The sequence below is a fragment of the Salvelinus sp. IW2-2015 genome, linkage group LG4q.2 (genome assembly GCF_002910315.2).
Source record: "Salvelinus sp. IW2-2015 linkage group LG4q.2, ASM291031v2, whole genome shotgun sequence".
Classification (NCBI taxonomy): Eukaryota; Metazoa; Chordata; class Actinopteri; order Salmoniformes; family Salmonidae; genus Salvelinus; species Salvelinus sp. IW2-2015.
Window position 1 is genome coordinate 21,774,597 of NC_036843.1, and position 21,907 is coordinate 21,796,503.

Sequence of the window (21,907 nt, forward strand, 5' to 3'; positions counted from 1 at the left end):
CTGGGTAAATACACACATCAATAGTAAAGTTGCAGAACAGGCACAAGGGAGTGATAGAGAGGCTGGTATTGAAAACCTATATGTTTTCTTGTCATGCATGCCCCAAGGGAAAAAACTAAGGTTGGTTGTTTATTAAAGGCGTAATATCATCTGGTAAGCTATAATGACTGGGTGTTATAGCTGCTCTGGTTGTTATTTTTATGCACTGTGAAGTTTAAGGACTAAAGACATAATGATTACAATGACCATTACTGAAACATTACTTAGCTGTCAATCTTGTGAAATAAAATGTMTTTGTAAACTTGTTACATATTGATACACTCTGTCCTTTAAAATGTCATGAAAATAGTATTTATCAATAGAAAAGATCATTAAGAACCTGTAGGGTTAAATGYGCTCCATACAATGTAGCCTGTAGAAGCTGCATCTGTTCTTCCCTGGGGTTTCTTAACACAGGATGGCGCCCTCATCTTTAGGTAGAGAACACAACCTCRTTCTTATGGGAAAAAAGGCACACCCTTTGCATACCATATTTGTCTTAATAAATATGACGTAATTGCCTAATGAATTGTTAATAAAACGCAATTAATAGGTGCAAATTGCACGCATGTTCACACATTTTAATTGCAAATCAGATTTTACATTAGGCCAGGCTAGTCCGATAATATGCCACACCTTTTACAAACACGATACGGGTAATTGTTCATTACATAGTTGTTTTTGCATTTATTGTCATCGACTGATTTATAGTTCATATGTAGGCCTACTAAAGATTCAATAGCCACAACGCTGACTGCAGAATCTCAGCTCTTGGAGTTATAATTATATTCAATGAAGAACATTTTATATCTGCAATGACATTAAACGAATCATATATTAAGGTTGTAACTCTAAGTTATTATTTTATATCACAGAAATTGGGAAGGGTCGATCAATTAGGGAGAAGGGGAGAAAACTAGGACTGGCAGGCACTAAGACATGTTGCTACCACGGAGAAAGTAGATGGGTCTCCAAAGAGAGAGGTGGTCCAACGCTACTCACCACTGTCATCAGAACAGTGCGAGCTGCTTGCCAGAGAAGCATCTACACGCTGCCTACTTGACATTCCATTGAAACTTTCACGTTTTGATCATGCAGCTTTTTCTGATTTGTGCAAACTGAAAAGCACTTAGATTTATCCGTTTATCTTGGAGACCACGACGGTGTTTGAATATCTAACGGRCCAGTTTTACGCACGCAATTTGTGTCCAGTGTATACAGGTTGTTGGGATAGCCGCTCCAACAGACAAAAGTTATGGACAAGTCATTTAGTGGTCTGGAAGGTTAGACCATGATATGTGCGTCTGCACATCAACGTTTTTGATGCGCGTCATGATTTTCTAGGCTCTTCACAGTGATTGTATGTGGCCCGCTGTTGCTAGTTACATGTTGTAAATCGTCGCTTCTTGGATATGGATACAATGAAACAAACGGCTGCTGTTGCAGAGATGCTGGCCTCCAAKGATTGCACATTACAGTTTCGGGAAAGGAGACAATTCGATAAGCGCTCCAGGGAAAGAATAGAGGCAGAGATGGATCGGGTGCGAACTCGGGAGAGATTTGAAGCCACTCTAGCCGGTCTCGGAGAGCTGGAATACTTGAGACAGCGACAGGAATTACTGGTCAGAAATGTGTTGAATCACCAGGAATATTCTATACCAACAGTAGATCTAATGTGCGTTACGCACGAGGAGAATTACTTGAACTCGGAGGAAAGACTTCTAGAAGAAAATATTTTATTGCTCAGAAAACAACTGGTATGTAGACTGAATATAAAGTCATGTATTTATTCCATCAAAGTGTTTGGGATAACGTTAATACTTATGATCATCATTTGGCTGAGTTTTATTTGCGTCCGTTATATTTTGGTTAGCCTACRTTTCAAAAGCTGTCATGAAATACAAGTATCTCTATTAGTGTATCGTTGGATTGAGACCATCTAAATTGTTCAACAAGAGGTCTATTTTCTGACTGAGTCGCAGCTCCAGTCCATTCACGTCCAGGGAAAATGAGAACATAGCGGAACATAGCCAAGACAAGCCTACTGATAAAAGTTGGCGACGTTGAGTTTGCTTCGCCAGGCAGGCGCAGACAAGAGGTGCGAAGTCTGTCAACGATTGTGGTATATGTCTATGATAAGTTTAAAATAAAAAAACAGGCCTCTAAATTATATTTCCAGACTACTTTCCAGAATAATTTTCAAATTTTGGCCMTTTAGTAGCATATGACCTGCTGTTGGCTTTTTTTCACTCACTCACAGATAAAATCCTGTATACATTTGTAACCTAATATTTTGGAAAAGTTCWATGTAATTATTTTCTAATGATTACAATAAATGAATGATTCCATTTGATCGATCTGTCATTATAAATCAATGCAAGCAATTGTGTCTCCAGAGGACAAGAGGTTCCCACAGAAATGATAGAGAATAGCAGGATGGCTATTTAAATCAAACTTCCTGAAGGGAGAAGGAAACTCCTGATGTACTCATGTGGTCTGCGAGGGGGTCCAGCCGCTTGAATGAGTCTTACTGATGCGTTACAATGGATGGGGTGACAAAGTAACTTTTACAAGCAGATCTCCCACCCCCTGCTGCTGTTAAAGGATGCCAGGGAGTTATTGGCTGGTTCTTTGAGATTAGGCCATTTAAACCGACCAAAACACACCTGGGTTCAATTAGGCAGTAAGGGCAAAAATCATGAATGGAGTATTAAAATGTATTGGGGGAAAAAGTTGCAGTTGTTGTATTATACCCTACCCCCATAGGGTTTATTGTAGGCCTAAATTAAATCTGATTTGGTTTTCAATTCTCATTCTATTATTACAGGCCATTTCACTCTCAGCCTACACAGACATTTCCTAATAAAATACAATTTAGACATTTACACATCCTCACTGGTTTGTTCAGTCACCCTGTCAACCCAGTGGGAGGGTAATTTTATTCAGCAAAACAACCGTTGGTCTGCCTCTGCTAGAGATGCCTTTCCCAAATGGTACTTTGTGTGGAAATGGTCTCTGAAGCCATAGCATGCTCAGAGCACATAAATCACCCACTGCCTCCTGTCAGAGGCCTGGTTTTATGGCCTGCCAATCTGCTGCTGCTGCAGAGAGAGGAAGGGCTGCATCTCAATATAGCCAGGAGTGTGTGTGTGTGTGTGTGTGTGTGTGTGTGTCATTACTGGGCTCAGTCATGGAGCAAATGGTAGCTAAAATGCTTAATGCACAGGGGACAGGCCTCCTGAGATGACTAGCAGGTAATTGGGAGTAATGTATCCTATGTCTGTAGTCACATAATTGTCACAAATGTAGCAAATGTAAATAGGGTCTGCTGTCACTGAGCCTTCAGGGTTGACATTTTCAGTTGGTCTTTGAATTCAAACCACAGTCTAGAACGGAATGGAGGAATGTAACCACCACATGATCTGGGTGATGTCATGTGTGACCCTGGCTGTTCCACATAACCTGCGTGTTTGATGGAGATRTTGTTTTGCTCCCACAAGACGTGATTCTAATTTAGTTTGGGATACTAATGGGTTCTGATAGGGCGWCATGGTCTCGCCAAGATGTTGAAGACTTGCAGCACAGTAACTACAGACTTACTTTTAATGACCAACATTCAAGGCTATGGAATTCATCAGAAATGGAACCAAAAATAAGGAGCTAAACATTCTGTTGCAATACAGAACAACACTATGGATTAAGCTATAATAATAATTAGGTTGGTGATTTTATTTGTCCTATTTCACACATGTACAACTCAGTGGCCTTGTGGTTATTGTCCGCCCTGAGATTGGAAGGTTGGTAGTTCCATCCCCGGCAGAGTCATACCAAAGACTGTAAAAATGGGACTCAATGCGTCTCTTCTTGGCACTCAGCAGTAGGGAGATAGATTGGGGGTAAAGCCCTGTGATAGATTAGCATCCGGGGGGTGTACTTGTACATCAAGCTGCCTCATGCTACAGAAACAGGAGATAGGCTCCTGCTCCTATGAGCCTTTCCGGGTCGCACAAGCCAAGGCTAATTACTTACAAGTGTGTATTAATATTCATGTGTAAATTGGAAATGTTTTTTTTGCATATCCAAACTCTCCCGGAGACACCCTCAGAATGGGGCCAACTGTAGATGTCATAGGCAGAACTGGCTGTAGTCCAGGGTTAAAGGCTCAGCGTTAACAAGCAACACCCTGGACAAGAGCTAAGGCAGAACTAACTGTAGTTGCTGTACAACTGTAACTAACTGTGTTACCTGTGCGCATGTTTCCCTCCAGAACTGCCTGAGAAGGAGAGATGCTGGTTTGATCAATCAGCTGCAGGAGTTGGACAGGCAGATCAGTGACCTCCGGTTGGACACGGAGGCGTCACGTGAACACGTGGAGACAGACAGCCGCCCGAGCTCAGGTTAGTCTGGTWCTACAATAGAATTAGAATGGATTCCAAAGGTTCTACTTCAGAATGTTACCCTGTGGAAACTAGACATGATTAGTAGGATCTGTCAACTGAGTGATTAAAAAAAAACATTTTTTATTTTTTTTTAACCATTTATTTAACTAGGCAAGTCAGTTAAGAACAAATTCTTATTTATAAGGATGGCCTATCCCCAGCCAAACCCTAACCCGAACGACGCTGGGCCAATTGTGCACCGCCCTATGGGACTCTCAATCAAGGCCGGTTATGATACAGCCTGGAATCGAACCAGGGTCTGTAGTGAGGCCTCTAGCACTGAGACCGCTGCKCCACTCAGGATCCGATTTCAACTTAAGTAGTTGAGGATACTGCAGAACGTGTAATCCCCCAAAGGTATAGGGTTTTTAACACATGGGTTCTCAAAGTGKGGTCTGTGGGCTGATCTCAAAATATATAACAAATATATATATTATTAGGTACACCCGTATAGTACCGATTTGGACCCCCCTTTGCCTCCAGAACAGCTACAGATACGCTGTGGTGTTCAATCATTGCTTAGTTGGTATCAAGGGACCTAATGTGTGCCGGGAAAACATTCCCTAGACCATTACACCATCGCCACCAGCCTGTACCATTTACACCAGGCAGAACAGGGCAATGGATTTATGATGCTTATGCCAAATCCTGACTCTGCCATCAGCATGACACAACAGGAACCGCGATTCGTCAGACCAGGCAATGTTTCTTCACTCCTCAATTGTCCAGTGTTGGTGATCGCGTGCCCACTGGAGCCACTTCTTCTTGTTTTAAGCAGATAGTCTGTCTCTTATACACATCTAGATGTGTATAAGAGACAGCCATTACACCATCGCCACCAGCCTGTACCATTTAAAGCTCAAAGTCACTTGTTATTTTTGTAGTTATTTAATTTTTTGTTATTTTTACCACTATTTCGTGATATCCATTTGGTAGTTACAGTCTTGTACCATCGCTGCAACTCCCTTATGGACTCGGGAGAGGCGAAGGTCAAGAGCCATGCTTCCTCTGAAACACAACCCTGCCAAGCTGCACTGCTTCTTGACACACTGCTCGCTTAACACGGAAGCCAGCCGCACCAATGTGTCGGAGGAAACACTGTCCAAATGACACGTGTCAGCGTGCATGCGCCCGGCCCGCCACAGGAATTGCTAGAGCGTGATGGGACAAGGACATCCCGGTCGGCCAAATCCTTGCTTAACCAGGACGACACTGGGCCAATTGTTCWCCGCCTCATGGGTCTCCCGGTCGTGGCCGGCTGAGACACAGCCCGGGATCGAATCCGGATCTGTAGTGATGCTTCTAGCACTGCGATGCAGTTCCTTAGACCGCTGCGGCTCTTGGGAGGCCCTCCCATTCTAAGGTTTAATCTAACAGTAACTGAATGCCTTTATGCCTGTCTGCCTGCTTTATATAGCAAGCGACAGCCACGTGACTCACTGTCTGTAGGAGCGAACCATTTTCGTAAGTTGGGTAGTGTACCTAAAAAAATAAAAAACCGTTAAAAATAATAATAATTACGTTTATTTTTTTTATTTTTATGAATATTACTAACAACAACAGATTGAACAAATGTTGGCCAAGGAATCCGTGGAATAAGTTTATAGGGTATAATAATACATTTTTATTATTGGGCATGCAATAAAAATTGCATTCTAATGGTGCATACGGACTGTTTCTTGTTGTCAAATTAACTGGGGCAAGCTTCAAACATGTAGATATTGCTCAGTCCCAGTCAATTTGAAAAGAGATTTGCTTGCCCCAGAGAATTTGACAACGAGATGTTTTTTGTGTGCCCAGTAGCATTTTGGGGGGGGAATATTGTGAAACACTATCAACACTTTTACTGTAGATATATTAACTACAGTTTCTGAAATTACAATGCAAAAATATTACATATAGCTCCTTTAATCTACAATTCATGTTCTTAACCCTGGGCAACATTGGCCTGGGAGGCTCACAGGGATATTGGTATCCACAGTACTCCACCAATTATACATTTTCCAACTCAATACTTTTTGTATTCCCCTTAAAGAAATGTGAAGCTAAATGCACTGCAATTCAAGCTTCAAAACTGCTATTTTTCTCTGTGCCTCATGTTTTCTTTCTGCCTCAAAATGTGTACGAATGCAGTATTTTAGCCTTAAAGCTGAAAAAAAGTATCTCTGCCCCATGACAATGTGTAGAATTGCAGGAAATTAGCTTGAAAACTGAAACATTCCCTGGGTCCAAGATTTGGTTCGTCCGGCCATGCACTGCAAAAGTCACAGTAAAAAACTAATTCTATAATATTTTTTTCTCACTCGAGTTGTGTTCTGATTGAGGGGGTCCCTGATGAGTTTGCTATCACAAAATGGGTCCCTGGCCCCAAAAAGTTTTAGAACCCCTGTCTTAGCAAATGAATACAAACATGACATACAAATGACTGACAATGCAAAACATTTGCAAAATGGGCACATGGAGAATTAGCATTCCACCGGGCATAAATTACAGAGCAGATGTAGGGTATGCTACGCTGCAAATATAACAAACTTTCATCTAGTATAAACCCCATCTACACAAAGCCTTGTTTTTTTAAGTGCTTGAGATTTTCTGCCTTAATTATTTTAATAGCCGCAGCCTGTCATGTAATAAATTGTTGGATGACAGCTTCCTCCATGAAGTGTGTAAAATCAATGTGTTAAAATGTTCCCTTCTGTTTCTCTGCCCTTTCTCTCGGTGTCACTGTCTCTCTCTCTATCCAGGCTTTTACGAGCTGAGCGACGGCGCTTCAGGGTCCCTCTCCAACTCTTCCAACTCGGTGTTCAGCGAGTGTTTGTCCAACTGTCGCTCCAGCACCTGTTTCTGCAGTCCCCTCGACACATCGCTGTGTGCCTCCGAGGGAAGGCTCAAATCTGCAGGTGAGAGAGAAGCCCCCACATCACAGCCCCCATAGCACCAGGGTTTGGGCCAATTCATTTCAATTATTTCAGGAAGTAAAATGAAATGCAGCATAGTACAGCACAACATAGACCCCCACAGCACAGCCTCCCATAGCAAAGTCTAGAACACCACTGGACAGCCTATCCTAGCATAAGACAGCACAGCAAAGCCTAGGGCCCATGGATATGACAGGGTCCTGGTGTTTTATTTCACATGGTCTATCTAGGGAGCAACAAACAGGCTGAATCCTTTTGTTGTCCTTTGCTGTGTAAACACACACTCTTTCCTTCTTTCCCCAAAGACCCCCATCAGGCCGTCACCCACCCACCACATATCCACTTAACTTGGGTCTCAGCTCTGTTCCAGCTGGCCCCAGTTCAACTTCTAATAGTTTCCTTGGTGTCATTGCCATTAGTGGGGTTTGTTGTGACAACTCTTTGATTCAGTTTCAAACGAGAAAAAAAGAGTAGGAAGGAAACCTCAAACACTATTTGTGTCCCAAATGGCACCCTTTTCCCTACACAGTGCACCAGAGCCTTATAGGCACTATATATAGTGTCATTTGGGATATGGCCAATATCAGTTGAGCTGGATTCCCAGCCAGGCCAGGCAGATGGCTCAGCTCTAACTAACAGCCACACCTGTGATGATAAGACACAAACAAAAGGACCATTAACACGTCCAAACCAACTGCCTTCTTCGTTAGCATATTGAGAGGATGGTTTGCTTTGCTTAGCCTGTCAACACTACACACCTACTGTAAGCTTCTGTGTGGCATTATTGTTGAAATGAGGAAATGGTGTGGTAACTGGTGGTACACTATCTGTTGTTTTATACTATGGATGGGCAACAAGGCCCGCGGATCAACTTCCAATCGGAGGGTACTCAGTCGGGATCTCAACTTAACGTAGAATAGTAGAATACACAAAGTGCAATTTTATTAGTCGCTTTCACTCCGATATCATATCAAAACTGAAAACATTTCTTTCCACCCTATGGCAAAATGAGTAGAATTGCAAGAAATGAGCTATACAGTGCCTTCGGAAAGTATTCAGACCCCTTGACTTTTTCCACATTGTTACGTTACAGCCTAATTCTAAAATTGATTAAAAATAAAAAATCCTCATCAATCTACACACAAACCCACATAATGACAAAGCTAAAACAGGTTTCAGAAATGTTTGCTAATTTATAAAAATAAATCAATAGAAATATCACATTTACAAAAGTATTCAGACCCTTTACTCAGTACTTTGTTGAAAGACCTTTGGCAGTGATTACAGCCTCGAGTCTTCTTGGGTATGACGCTACAAGCTTGGCATACCTGTATTTGGGGAGTTTCTCCCATTCTTCTCTGCAAATCCTTTCAAGCTCTGTCAGGTTGGATGGGGAGTGTCGCTGCACAGCTATTTTCAGGTTTCTCCAGAGATGTTCGATCGGGTTCAAGTCCGGGCTCTTGCTGGGCCACTTCACCCCAGTCTGAGGTCCTGAGTGCTCTGGAGCAGATTTTCATCAAGGGTCTCTCTGTACTTTGTCCGTTCATCTTTCCCTCGATCCTGACTAGTCTCCCAGTCCCTGCCCCTGAAAAACATCCGCATAGCATGAAGCTGCTACCACCATCCTTCACCGTAGGGATGGTGCCAGGTTTCCTCCAGACGTGACGCTTGGCATTCAGGCCAAAGAGTTCCGTCTTGGTTTCATCAGACCAGGAAATCTTGTTTCTCCTGGTCTGAGAATCCTTTAGGGGCCTTTTGGCAAACTCCTAGCRGGCTGTCGTGCCTTTTACAGAGGAGTGGCTTCCGTCTGCCCACTCTACTATAAAGACCTGATTAGTGGAGTGCTGCAGAGATGGTTGTTCTTCTGGAAGGTTCTCCCATCTCCACAGAGGAGCCCTTGAGCTCTGTCAGTGACCAGGTTCTTGGTCACCTCTCTGACCAAGGCCCTTCTCCCCCGATTGCTCAGTTTGGCCGGGCAGCCACCTTCAGAGTCTTTGTGGTTCCAAACTTCTTCCATTTATGAATGATGGAGGCCACTGTGTTCTTGGGGTCCTTCAATGCTGCAGAAATGTTTTGGTACCCTTCCCCAGATCTGTGCCTCGACACAATCCTGTCTTGGAGCTCTGTGGACAATTCCTTCGACTTCATGGCTTGGTTTTTTTCTCTGACATGCACTGTCAACAGTGGGACCTTATATAGGTATGTGCCTTTTCAAATCGTGTCCAATCATTTGAATTTACCACAGGTGGACTTGTTTCAAGGATGATCAATGGAAACAGGATGCACCTGAGCTCATTTCTGAGTCTCATAGCAAAGGGTCTGAATACTTATGTAAATAAGATATTTCTGTTTTTGTTTTTATACATTTGCAGAAATTCTAAAACGTTTCGCTTTGTCATTATGAGGTATGAGGAATTTTTTTAAATTTCATACATTTTACAATAAGGATGTAACTTCACAAAATGTGGCAATGCACTGTAAAACTGCAAATGTTTTTCTCCGCGCCATGGCAAAAGGAGTCGAATTGCAGGAAATTAGATATAAAATAKAAATATCTTCTCTCCGCCCCATGGAAAAATGTGTAGAATTCCAACAAACTTGCTTTAAAACTACAAAATGTTATCCATGCCCCATGGCAAAATGTGGAGAATTGCAGKATTTTTTWATTTTTTWAAAATAATTATCTGCTGTCAAGAGGTGGGCCACTAAACTGTTTTCTTCCGCGAGGTGGTTAGGCACCCCAACAAAATGTAGATTAGAGCCCCCAAAAGGCTGGAGCCGGCTCTGACTGCATGTGTGGGTATGGATGTCGGTACGCAGACTCACGAGTCACTGCAGCCCCTCATGATGAGTTCAGATTTTTGTGCCCCCCCCCATCAAAGTTACCCATCCCGGTTTTATACTGTAGTCCTGTGTGGTTTCCATATGAATGACTAGTGGTGTATCTGTTGTTCTGTAGTCCTTATACTCTGTCTCCTGTCTGGTTTTCAGATGAGCTGGACAACTGTGCTGAGTGCGAGGGCCAGTGTGAGGAGCAGCAGATGTCAGGGACAGTCAGGAGGTCCCCCTCTGCTCCCCACTCCCCCTCTACAGACACCTCCACTCAGGACATCCAGTCCAAGTACCACTGTGACCTGATCGCCAAGAACGGCAGTGACGTGTACCGCTATCCCAGCCCCCTCCATGCCGTGGCCGTACAGAACCCCATCTTCTTACAGTCTCTGGCCGAACACCTCAAAGAGGACGGAGGGCTGTCAAAGAGCGGCGGCTGCATCGAGGGCTCCAGTGACTGTCAGAAACTGGAGCAGCAGCCTATTCTGGTGCCCCAGAGCACTTCATGGTCTGCCTCCCACTCGCCCGCTAATAAACGACTGGACAATTATATCTTCAGCCTGCTTCAGAGGAGGGCTCAGCCCATTAGGACCAACAAGCCACGGACGAGCATCAGCACAGACCCCTCCAAGAGCATCCTAAGGCAGGGTAGTCTGTGTGTGAGGCAGGCCAGTGTTGGCCAGCAGCAGCCACAGGGACTGTGGACTGCTCCTGTTACTGACCTCAAACCAGCCTGGCAGACGTGTTTACATGCAGGAGGTGCCAGTAACAATGATCCAGGAACAGGCTCCCAACAGAGACAGTGGTCAGTGGAGAGCAAAGGGGAACTCCTCTTAGAAAATGGGATGGTGTCCCAGTCTTTGGGCCAACCTCAGAACGGATATGCCACAATCAACAGCAGTGACATTCACACCAACAGCCTGGTGACCAACACCAACAGTCTGGTGAAAAAGAAGGCGTCAACCAATAAAGGACTTCCATCGTCGACCGGTCCTCTGTCTAAAGATTACCAAGACCTGGGCGCCCCCAATGCCAACTCCTCCCCCAAAGAGAGAAAGCAATCTTATTTCCTTAATGCTCAAGAGGAAAACATTACTAAACTCTCCCAGACACTGCCAAGAGACCTCACCAAAACAGGCACTCCCAAGAAAAGCCCTAAGAGCATTGCGGTCTCAGTCCATACAGCCCGGCACACTAAAGAAAAGAGGCCAATKCTGGAGCTGGTGAGTCTGGGGTCTTCCTCCCAGAGCCAGGATGAGAGTCAGGGTCACATGGTCARTGCCCAGTACATCCCCGCCCAGAGGCAGGTGGTCAAGCTCCGCAAGGGGGGCAAAAACGTTAAGATTGTCAAGGTGAAAAGCGCCTCCCTGAAACCACATAGGGGGACGCACGCACATGCTGAGCCTGTATCATCAGAGATGGCGGGGACGAGGGAGAACGGTCACCGATCTGGAGGATCTAGGAAGTCTCGTCAGCCTGAGGAGGTACATCATGTGCACAAAGTCTCCTCCAAGAGGGGGGCATCCTCCAGGGCCAAGCGCACCATCCCAGCATCTATCCCTGAGGGCCGGGTCCTAGAGAAACACACGGCCACCGTGTCTACAACAAGGTCCACTGTGACCAGGCATCACGGCCACCGTGGTAGGGAGGTGGTGGTGGCCAAGCCCAAGTACAAGCGGACAAGCGGACAGGACTACAACCGTGGAAGGCTGAGAGCCATCACTGAGGTGCCTTTAGATGAGGCCCTCAGGAGAGCCCACCGCAGGCAGAAGAGGGAGCTCCTCGGCCAGGTCTCCACAACCACCACCATGTACCTGCCCTCCAACGCGCAGTTCACCAGCCCTTACGCCTACGTGGCCGGCAGCGACTCTGAGTACTCCGCAGAGTGCGCCTCACTCTTCCATTCCACCATCATGGACACCAGTGAGGACGAGCGGAGCAACTACACCACCAACTGCTTCGGGGACAGCGAGTCCAGCCTGAGTGAGGCGGACTTTGTTGCGGAGAGCACTACCAGCAGTGACTCTGAGGAGAGTGGAGGGATGAACTGGCCCCAGTTTGCAGGGCAGGGCGCTGGGCCTCAGGAAGTAACCACTGCCCAGGCTAAGGCCTTCGTCAAGATCAAGGCCTCTCACAACCTGAAGAAGAAGATCCTCCGCTTCCGTTCTGCGGGCTCGCTGAAACTGATGACGACTGTATGAGGGAGGGACTTCAGGGTGTCGGGCAGGAAGCAGCGACTAAGCCAATCAAATTGGCCGCTCTCTCTCTCTGCCCAACAAGTGCCTAGGCTGATTTTCTTATTTACAGAAAGTCTCTGCTAAAGTTAGTCTCAGAGACGTTTAAGGAAACATTTTAATTGGGTTTGTACAAAATGTCTGGCAGACTCCCTCTCCTCGCACTTTCTGACAAACATTGGACAGGGTGAAAAGCATCTGAGTAGCCCCATTATTTTGTTGTATGTAGCCATTTTTTGTATTTATTATGGACTTTACCCTTGCTGTAGTACATGGCAAAAAAATCTGTAAATGCTTTTAATGGTTATGGTTTACTTTTTGATTAAAGATATTTAAACTTAATATATTTGATTGGTACTTATTGGATACATATTTGATTGATGGTTGAAGCAGAGTATTACTTAAAAGTGGCTGTAAGGAATATTCATGCATATAAAGACAGTCTCTTCTGAAAACTGCTGATGATACCATGGTAACACTTTGATGTATGTACACATAAGATCTGCTTGAGCAACTGCTTTACCTTCATCTGTTGTTGATACCAAGTAGCTAGCTGTACATTGCCAATTGATGTATATAATGTTTGTGTGTTAATACTGGTGCTTAACCTTTTTTATGCATTATTAAATGTCTGCTTTAAAATCAATATTTGGTTGTCACCCCTTCTTCTGAACTGTGCATTGAGGTAGCATAGTTGTTTGTTGACAAAAGTTTGTATTTTTTTYCTCCAGTTCAACCTCCACTGTGACATTATCATATTCAATGTGATCTTTCACTCGATTTTGTCTCAATAAATCAATGTAACTTAGACATATTAGAACCTTATTTACCTCATTCTACAGCATATGAATATAATTGCATTTCTATGTTCTACAGTACTAAAGCGTATTCCAGAACATCACCACCTTCATATACTGAACAAAAATATGAACGGAACATCAAATTGTATTTGTCACATGCGCTGAATACAACAGGTGTAGATCTTACAGTGAAATTCTTACTTACAAGCCCTCAAACAACAATGCAGGTTTAAGAAAATACAACAAAAAAAATTGAGATAACAAATAATTAAAGAGCAGCAGTAAATAACAATAGCGGGGCTATATACAGGGGGTACCGGTACAGAGTCAATGTCAATGTGTGGGGGCACAGGTGTTGAGGTAATTCATTTAATATGTACATGTAGGTAGAGTTATTGAAGTGACTATAAATAGATAATCACAGAGTAGTAGCAGCAGCAGCGTTCTAGAGGGAGGGGAGGGAGGGCAATGCAAATAGYCTGGGTAGCCATTTGATTAGCTGTTCAGGAGTCTTATGGCTTGGGGGTAGAAGCTATTTAGGAGCCTCTTGGACCTAGACTTGTACCGCTTGCCGTGCCGTAGCAGAGAGAACAGTCTGTGACTAGGGTGGCTGGAGTCTTTGACAATCTTTAGGGCCTTCCTCTGACACCGCCTTGTATAGAGGTCCTGGATGGCAGGAAGCTTGGCCCCGGTGATGTACTGGGCCTTACGCACTACCCTCTGTAGTGGCTTGCGGTCGGAGGCCGAGCAATTGCCATACCAGGCAGTGATGCAACCCGTAAATATTCTCACGATGGTGCAGCTATAAAACCTTTTGAGGATCTGAGGACCCATGTCAAATCTTTTCAGTCTCCTAAGGTGGAACAGTCTTCACGACTGTCTTGGTGTGCTTGGACCTTGTTAGTTTGTTGGTGATGCGGACGCCAAGGAACTTGAAGCTCTCAACCTGCTCCACTACAGCCCCATCGATGAGAATGGGGGCGTGCTCGGGCCTCCTTTTCCTGTAGTCCACAATCACCTCCATCCTTTGTCTTGATCACGTTGAAAGAGAGGTTGTTGTCCTTGCACCACACGGTCAGGTCTCTGACCCCCTCCCTATAGGCTGCCTCATCGTGGTCGGTGATCAGGACTACCGCTGTTGTGTCATCAGCAAACTTAATGATGATGATGGAGTCGTGCCTGGCCGTGCAGTCATGAGTGAACAGGGTGTACAGGAGGGGGCTGAGCACGCACCCCTAAGGGGCCCCCRTGTTGAGGAGCAGCATTGCAGATGTGTTGTTACCTACCCTTACCACCTGGGGGCAGCCCGTCAGGAAGTCCAGGATCCAGTTGCAGAGGGAGGTGTTTAGTCCCAGGGTCCTTAGCTTAGTGATGAGCTTTGTGGGCACTATGGTGTTGAACGCTGAGCTGTAGTCAATGAACAGCATTCTCACATAGGTGTTCCTTTTTGTCCAGGGGGAAAATGGCAGTGTGGAGTGCAATAGAGATTGCATCATCTGTGGATCTGTTGGTACGGTATGCAAATTGGAGTGGGTCTAGGGTTTCTGGGATATTGGTGTTGATGTGAGCCATGACCAGCCTTTCAAAGCATTCCATGGCTACAGACGTGAGTGCACGGGTCGATAGTCATTTAGGCAGTGTTCTTTGGCACAGGGACTATGGTGGTCTGCTTGAAGCATGTTGGTATTACAGACTCAGGCAGGGACAGGTTGAAAATGTCAGTGAAGACACTTGACAGTTGATCAGCGCATGCTCAGAGTACACGTCCTGGTAATCCGTCTGGCCCTGCGGCCTTGTGAATGTTGACCTGCTTGAAGGTCTTACTCACATCGGCTGTGGAGAGCGTGGTCACACAGTCGTCCGGAACAGCTGATGCTCTCACGCATGTGTCAGTGTTTCTTGCCTCGAAGCGAGCATAGAAGTTATTTAGCTCGTCTGATCGGCTCGTGTCACTGGGCAGCTCTCGGCTGTGCTTCCCTTTGTAGTCTGTAATAGTTTGCAAGCCCTGCCACATCCGACGAGCAGCGGAGCCAGTGTAGTACGATTCGATCTTAGTACTGCTCTGCCTGTTTGATGGTTCGTCGGAGGGCATAGCGGGATTTCTTATAAGCTTCCGGGTTAGAGTCCCGCTCCTTGAAAGCGGCAGCTCTAACCTTTAGCTCAGTGTGAATSTTGCTTGTTTGCTTATAGATGTATACAGCTCATTGAGTGCGGTTTTAGTGCCAGCATCGGTCTGTGGTGGTTTGTAGACCTTTACGAAAAATACAGATGAAAACTCTCTAGGTAGATAGTGTGGTCTACAGCTTATCATGAGATACTCTACCTCAGGCGAGCAAAACCTTGAGACTTCCTTAGATATCGTGCACCAGCTGTTGTTCACATATATGCATAGGCTCCCTCCCCTTGTCTTACCAGAGGCTGCTTTTCTGTCCTGCCGATGGAGTGTATAACCCGTCAGCTGTATGTTCTTAATATCATCGTTCAGCCACGACTTGGTGAAACATATATATATTTTTTACCGTTAATATATCTGGTAAGTTGACTGAGAACATGTTCTCATTTACAGCAACGACCTGGGGAATAGTTACAGGGGAGAGGAGGGGGATGAATGAGCCAATTGAAAGCTGGGGATGATTAGATGGCCATGAAGGCCAGATTGGGAATTTAGCCAGGACACCGGGGTTAACACCTCTACTCTTACGATAAGTGCCATGGGATCTTTAATGACCTCAGAGAGTCAGGACACCCGTTTAACGTCCCATCCGAAAGATGGCACCCTACACAGGGCAATGTCCCCAATCACTGCCCTGGGGCATCGGGATATATTTTTTACACTAGAGGAAAGAGTGCCTCCTGCTGGCCCTCCAACACCACTTCCAGCAGMAACATAAGATATTACAGTTTTTAATGTCCCGTTGGTAGGATATACGTGCTTTCAGCTCGTCCTATTTATTTTCCAGTGATAGAACTTTAGCTAGCAGGRTGGAAGGCAAGGGCAGATTAGCCACTTGTCGCCTGATCCTCACAAGGCACCCTGATCTTTTCCCACTAAATCTCGGTTTCCTTCCCCAGCAAATCACGGGGATCTGGGCCTGATCGGGTGTCTGTAGTAGTATTTCCCTCCCATCCGACTCATTGAAGAAGAACTCTTCGTTCAGTTTGAGGTGAGCAATCGCAGTTCTGATGTCCAGAAGCTCTTTTCGGTCATAAGAGAAGGTAGCAGCAACATTATGTGCAAAACAAGTTACAAACAATGTGAAAAAACTAACAAAATAGCATGGTTGGTTAAGAGCCGATAAGACCGYAGCCCTCCCCTCCGGCGCCATCGTAATTGAGGCATGCAAAAACATGCAACAATTTCAACGATTTTCTTGAGTTATAGTCATATAAGGAAATCAGGGCTGCGCACAATTGGCMCAGCGATATCCGGGTTTGGCTAGTGTAGGCCGTCATTGTAAAGAAGAATTTGTTCTTAACTGGCTTGCCCAGTTAAATAAAGGTTAGATAAAAAATAAAAAGTCAATTGAAATAAATAAACGAGGCCCTAATCTATGACTCGGCAGAGGCCCACCAATTGGGGAGCCAGGCCCAGCCAATCAGAATATGTTTTTCCCCACAAAAGGGCTTTATTACAGACAGATATATTCCTCATTTTCATCAGCTGTCTGGGTGGCTGGTCTCAGACGATCCCGCAGGTGTCCTTGCCTGGCTGCAAGAGGTGGGAGAAAAGACATAAAAAAGAAGTCAATTTTCAGACGCTGTCTGGGAATGAATTAGCTACAGAAAATTGTATAGGATATTTATAGGAAGTGCGAGGATATGTACAAATGTACAAAAGCAGTACTGATAGTACATCATGCATTCGCGTTTGACCTACAGATTAATGTCGGCACCATGTCCTCAGGGCAAATATCATCCAGTTTACATGTTGAATTGTTCATATCTATATAACAACATGGAGTTAGGCAATGATACATGCAATATGTAGTTTTCCAGTGACCCTCTGCCTCTTTCTCGCTACCCTGCAGAAATGAAAGTCAAGGTAGCATGTGGGCGTGCGTCGGGCATGCGTGTGAACGTGTGTTCAGAATAGATAACAGGATCATTTCTGACCCATTGTTTTGGGTCAGACATTGCTGCTTTGGGTTAGCTTTCATCYCAGTCACCTTAATATGCTTGGTTTAAACTTCCACATCTCTTATGAGATCCCGGCCCAACCAACAACACATGACCGTTACATTGGGAAATATGGTTTTGTTTCTGGCTGTAAATTATTCCAATGCTCATGCTTGATGGAGGCAAACTAATTTATGAAACCATGGCTGAGACCCAAATGGTGCACTGTTATTCCCTATGTCGCTACTTTTGACCAGTCAAGTGATTATCAGTACACTTTATAGGGTATAGGTTACAATTTAGGACGCAGACTCTGTTTTCATTTGAATAAGAGGTCCAAGTTGACCCTTGTTTATAATGGCAAATGAAGGGCAGCTCAAATTAAGAAGGACTGCATCCCAAATGGTACCCTGCTCTTTATGTTGTGCACTACTTTGGCACTGGTCAAATGTAGTACGCTGCATAGGAAATAGRGTGCCATTTTGGACAAAGGATTTGTCCACAATAACTATGCATTGTGTCATAAAAGGTTTCTGTAAGGTTACATTATGTCATAAGCTATGCAGCAAAATATRTGTATAATAATGTCTTTACATTATACAGTACATTGCATGTGTATAAGAACTAGTTAATTAGTTTAATTGTTCTATTGTCAGAGTCCAAACGCCTGAAGACAGCCAAGAGATGTTGAGAACAATGTGTGTCCTAAGTCTAACTAGAGTCTAAAACTAACATCTTGTACTAATCTCAAGTATRGTTTTCTACAACTATTTGTCTCGTCATTTCTTCGTGCTATTTCTAGGCTGTAAAATAAGTCATTTACGAGCATTCATGCAGAGTAAAAAAAWWAAWAAWKKTTTATTGTCACATACACCGGATAAGTACAGTGAAATGTGTTGTTTTACAGGGTTAGCCATAGAAGTACAGCGCCCCATGAACAAATGAGGGTTAAGTGCCTTGCTCAAGGAAAAGTGAGTATAGAGTTGTGCAATTAGTATCAACCACATATCATTACATTCCCTGTAACTGGTTCATAAAGAGTTCAATCCCAGCCACAAAAATGTCCTTCCAAAGAAGCTTTCATTTTTGTGGCTCAGATAGCAATAACACTGACCCACGTACAGTAGCTTTATGTTGCAATAAAAACAAATACCATGCGACTAGATCAGAAACGCATGTAACTAATCGTAAATTTGTACTGCTTTAATGAGTCCAGCTGTAGGACCATGACACACAGCTAGATGTAGGGATATGTCTAGCTGTATTTATATTTTTTGTAATGTATTTGTAGATGATCATATTATCGTCATCAAAACCTTGTTGTTGCAGTAATTTAGGAGAGTTTCTATCACCTTTCCTTTTCTGGAAGTGTTATGAATTCTTCAACGTGAGCATATCAAGAATGCCAATGATCTGAACCAAGATACTCTCCTAGTCAGGTGACCTATCAGGTGACCATCACTTCACTCTATACAGATGGCCGACAAGCGCCCTCAAAACATTTCATGGCTTGGCTACCATCGTAAGACTTAATCAAGGTGCTGTTCTTGGTGTAAGTGAATGTTATTGATAGGATGTTCACTGTATTCTCATAGTTGAAGTTWCTGGCTTTCTATCATTACCAATTACCACTGATTTATCGTAACCTTTTTTCAGACTAGCTCAGTACTTCAAGTAGCTAGTGTGGAGGTGGGGCATGTTCACTTCAGTAGCCGTAGCTCAAGGTCAACAGTCTCCTCAGAGAAAAGGGAGATTGAGGGCCTGAGAGATAGTTCAAGACTGTGGGCTATGTGTGGCATCCGGCCTGTGTTGATTTAGCCATGGTCTATGGTGGCCCTCCAGCCCTCCAGGGCCTAATGACTCTCAGAGATGAAACAGAATGCTGCATTCCAATGACATCCTATTCCCTACATAGTGCACTACTTTTGACCAGAGCCGTATAGGAATAGGGGGTAATTTGGGAAGCAGGCAGAATGCTGGCCTTTTAGACAGGAGCCTGTCTCCCAGGTCACTGYAGGGCCACGTTGGATAACTTAATACCTAGACAACTGGTAGGAACACACACGCACACTGAGGCTGCACGGATTTAGAGCAAAAGGGTCCCAAAGGGGGTTTGATGTGGACCTGGGGTAGGAGGGAGAGAGATGATTATCGGATGGCCTGTGGCTCTGAGGCATGTTGTGTATGCTGACTGCTGGGGACCAGCTGGTGTACAGGGTAGGACATCTCTGTCTATAGTATATCTCTGTCCTTTAATGAGAGGCTATTGTTGGGGATTGATTCAGAAATTATAACTATAGCAGGCGGAAAATCATTACATCTTCTGTCTGCTGTATGGGTGCCCTGCAACTGAAAATATCTTGCTCCCAAGCCAAGGACTTAGACTTCCCAGTCAAGTCAGTATTTTAAAGCTTTCTATACTGCCTGTCATTAAGAGCAGCCTTCACTGACTCCCCCAGGAGGTCGGCCCCCCAGATAGCATATGAACACATTGGTGCCATGATTAAAACGTTTTCTTACAATAAATTAGCTTTAAAACGACAAAATATATAGAATAGTAGGAAATTAGCTCTAAAACAGCAACATTTTCTTTCAGCCTCATGACAAAATGTGTTAAATAGCATGAGATTAGCTATAAAACTGAAGAGGATTTACGGACACGTCTGGTGCCCAAATTGATGACATTTGTCCAAATTGATGATGTTTGTAGCACAGCGAGAGCAGTGGTGTGTATTCATGGATGCCAAGGAAATCCAGACTATAAAAAAATGAATCTTTCGTCTCTCTGGGTCTCATCATTTTCCTTCAATTCGCAAGAGGCTGAATGTATCTCGCCGGAGAAAACATCTGAGTGAATGAAACGGCACCCTTCTGTCTCTGTATGTGTAGGCCATCTATCTGATGCTGTCTGGTCAAAATAGTATGATATTGTTGCCACCTGTAGCATTGAATGCAAGGGAAGCCAGAAAGCACTTGATAAAAAAAAGTATACAATAATAGCCAATCTGCGTTGATCTAAACTTGGTGATCTCATCTGTGAATGGTCCTGGCGCACCAAAAAAAGTGTCAAGGGTAGCCAGTTTGGATTTGACTTCACAACAATCACATCAAAAGCCAAAAGTAATTGACAGAATAAAAGGTGAATTGCTGCATCTCATGGTGTTATTGTCCTCCGGTGGCTAGTTAGCTAGCAAAAATGTGTGCTTTCCTAAATTAGCCATTTGTGGAGATAGGGATTTGTACTTGTGGTTTTACTTAATTGTCTGTACAGTCCAATGATTATAGCGGCAATTCTGATCCAACCATTAATTCATAACATTGTGCCTCTGACCTGAGAGGATGGACATTTAATATGTAGCTAGATGTAGAAGGCTAATTATAACTAGCTGGGTAATCGTTGCCCATGAAAGGATGTTAGGCTAGGGAGCAAGCATTTTAGCCAGGTACTGTAGCCTAGAACAACAAAAAGCTGGACAGTCACATTATATTTAGTTTATGTTGATTGGACTAAATTGCTTTTGGAATCTTTTAGTTGTCACTGTATTAGACTAAACATACACTCGGTGATTTGATGATGTTGCAGTTGAAATGGTGTTGGAATTGTGGAGGCAGCTCATTTTCTTTGCGACTTGCGGTTCTAAATGAATAGTTCTTTAGTAGTCCGAAAATGTTGGAACCATTAACTTGATTGACCATGCGGTAGCTCATGTGACTGTTTGTTACATGCTATATGCTTCTTGTACTCCACCGGACAGATGTTGCTCTCCAGTTTTGTGATGAAACAAAGGTATGGTTGAATTTATTTATTCGACCTTTGGCCTATATATCACAGTGGCAAGGCATATGAACTAACAGGTTATAGAGGAAACAACGCAATTATCACAGTACATAGGTTGTAATTATGGCTAATATGTGATTTTACCCACGCACCGCTGCTGTTCACTGTAAAAGTAAATGGGGAGTGGAAAGCGCATGTCTTCATTATAGTCAATCACGGTTTTATTATCTCCTTGGTAGGAAAAGACACAGCTATAGTCTATTTCTAACTCTCAATGTTAAGATGCTCAGTGACAATAAACTGGAACCTTCTTCTGTCCCCCATGTCTGTCAACGAATGTAGTGGATAGCATTGCTGCTGCTGCCTTCCCGAGAAGGACCAAGAAATCACAATCGCTTTTATCTAGTCACCATCACATTATCCCCTGGCCACTGGCTTGTCAACATCAACCCTTCCAAAGGTTGTTTTTCTAGTCTTGAAGTGTATTCAATATTCTCATTGGAAATGCAGTGCTTCTGAAAAAACCTCCCGGGTGGCGCAGTGGTCTAGGGCACTGCATCGCAGCGCTAGCTGCGCCACCAGAGTCTCTGGGTTCGCGCCCAGGCTCTGTCGCAGCCGGCCGCGACCGGGAGGTCCGTGGGGCGACGCACAATTGGCCTAGCGTCGTCCGGGTTAGGGAGGGTTTGGCCGGTAGGGATATCCTTGTCTCATCGCGCTCCAGCGACTCCTGTGGCGGGCCGGGCGCAGTGCG

The 21,907-nt window shown here is 44.3% G+C and overlaps 1 protein-coding gene across 1 annotated transcript; it reads left to right on the forward strand.

Moving 5' to 3' along the window:
- The first annotated feature begins 1,057 nt into the window (after positions 1 to 1,057).
- Positions 1,058 to 13,108, forward strand: LOC111963470 (dapper homolog 1-like). Its single transcript, XM_023986930.2, has 4 exons — positions 1,058 to 1,796; positions 4,307 to 4,436; positions 7,223 to 7,378; positions 10,388 to 13,108. Exons 1-4 carry the CDS (start codon positions 1,452 to 1,454, stop codon positions 12,427 to 12,429), a joined length of 2,673 nt encoding a protein of 890 aa, XP_023842698.1. The 5' UTR covers positions 1,058 to 1,451; the 3' UTR covers positions 12,430 to 13,108.
- The last annotated feature ends 8,799 nt before the right edge of the window (positions 13,109 to 21,907 follow it).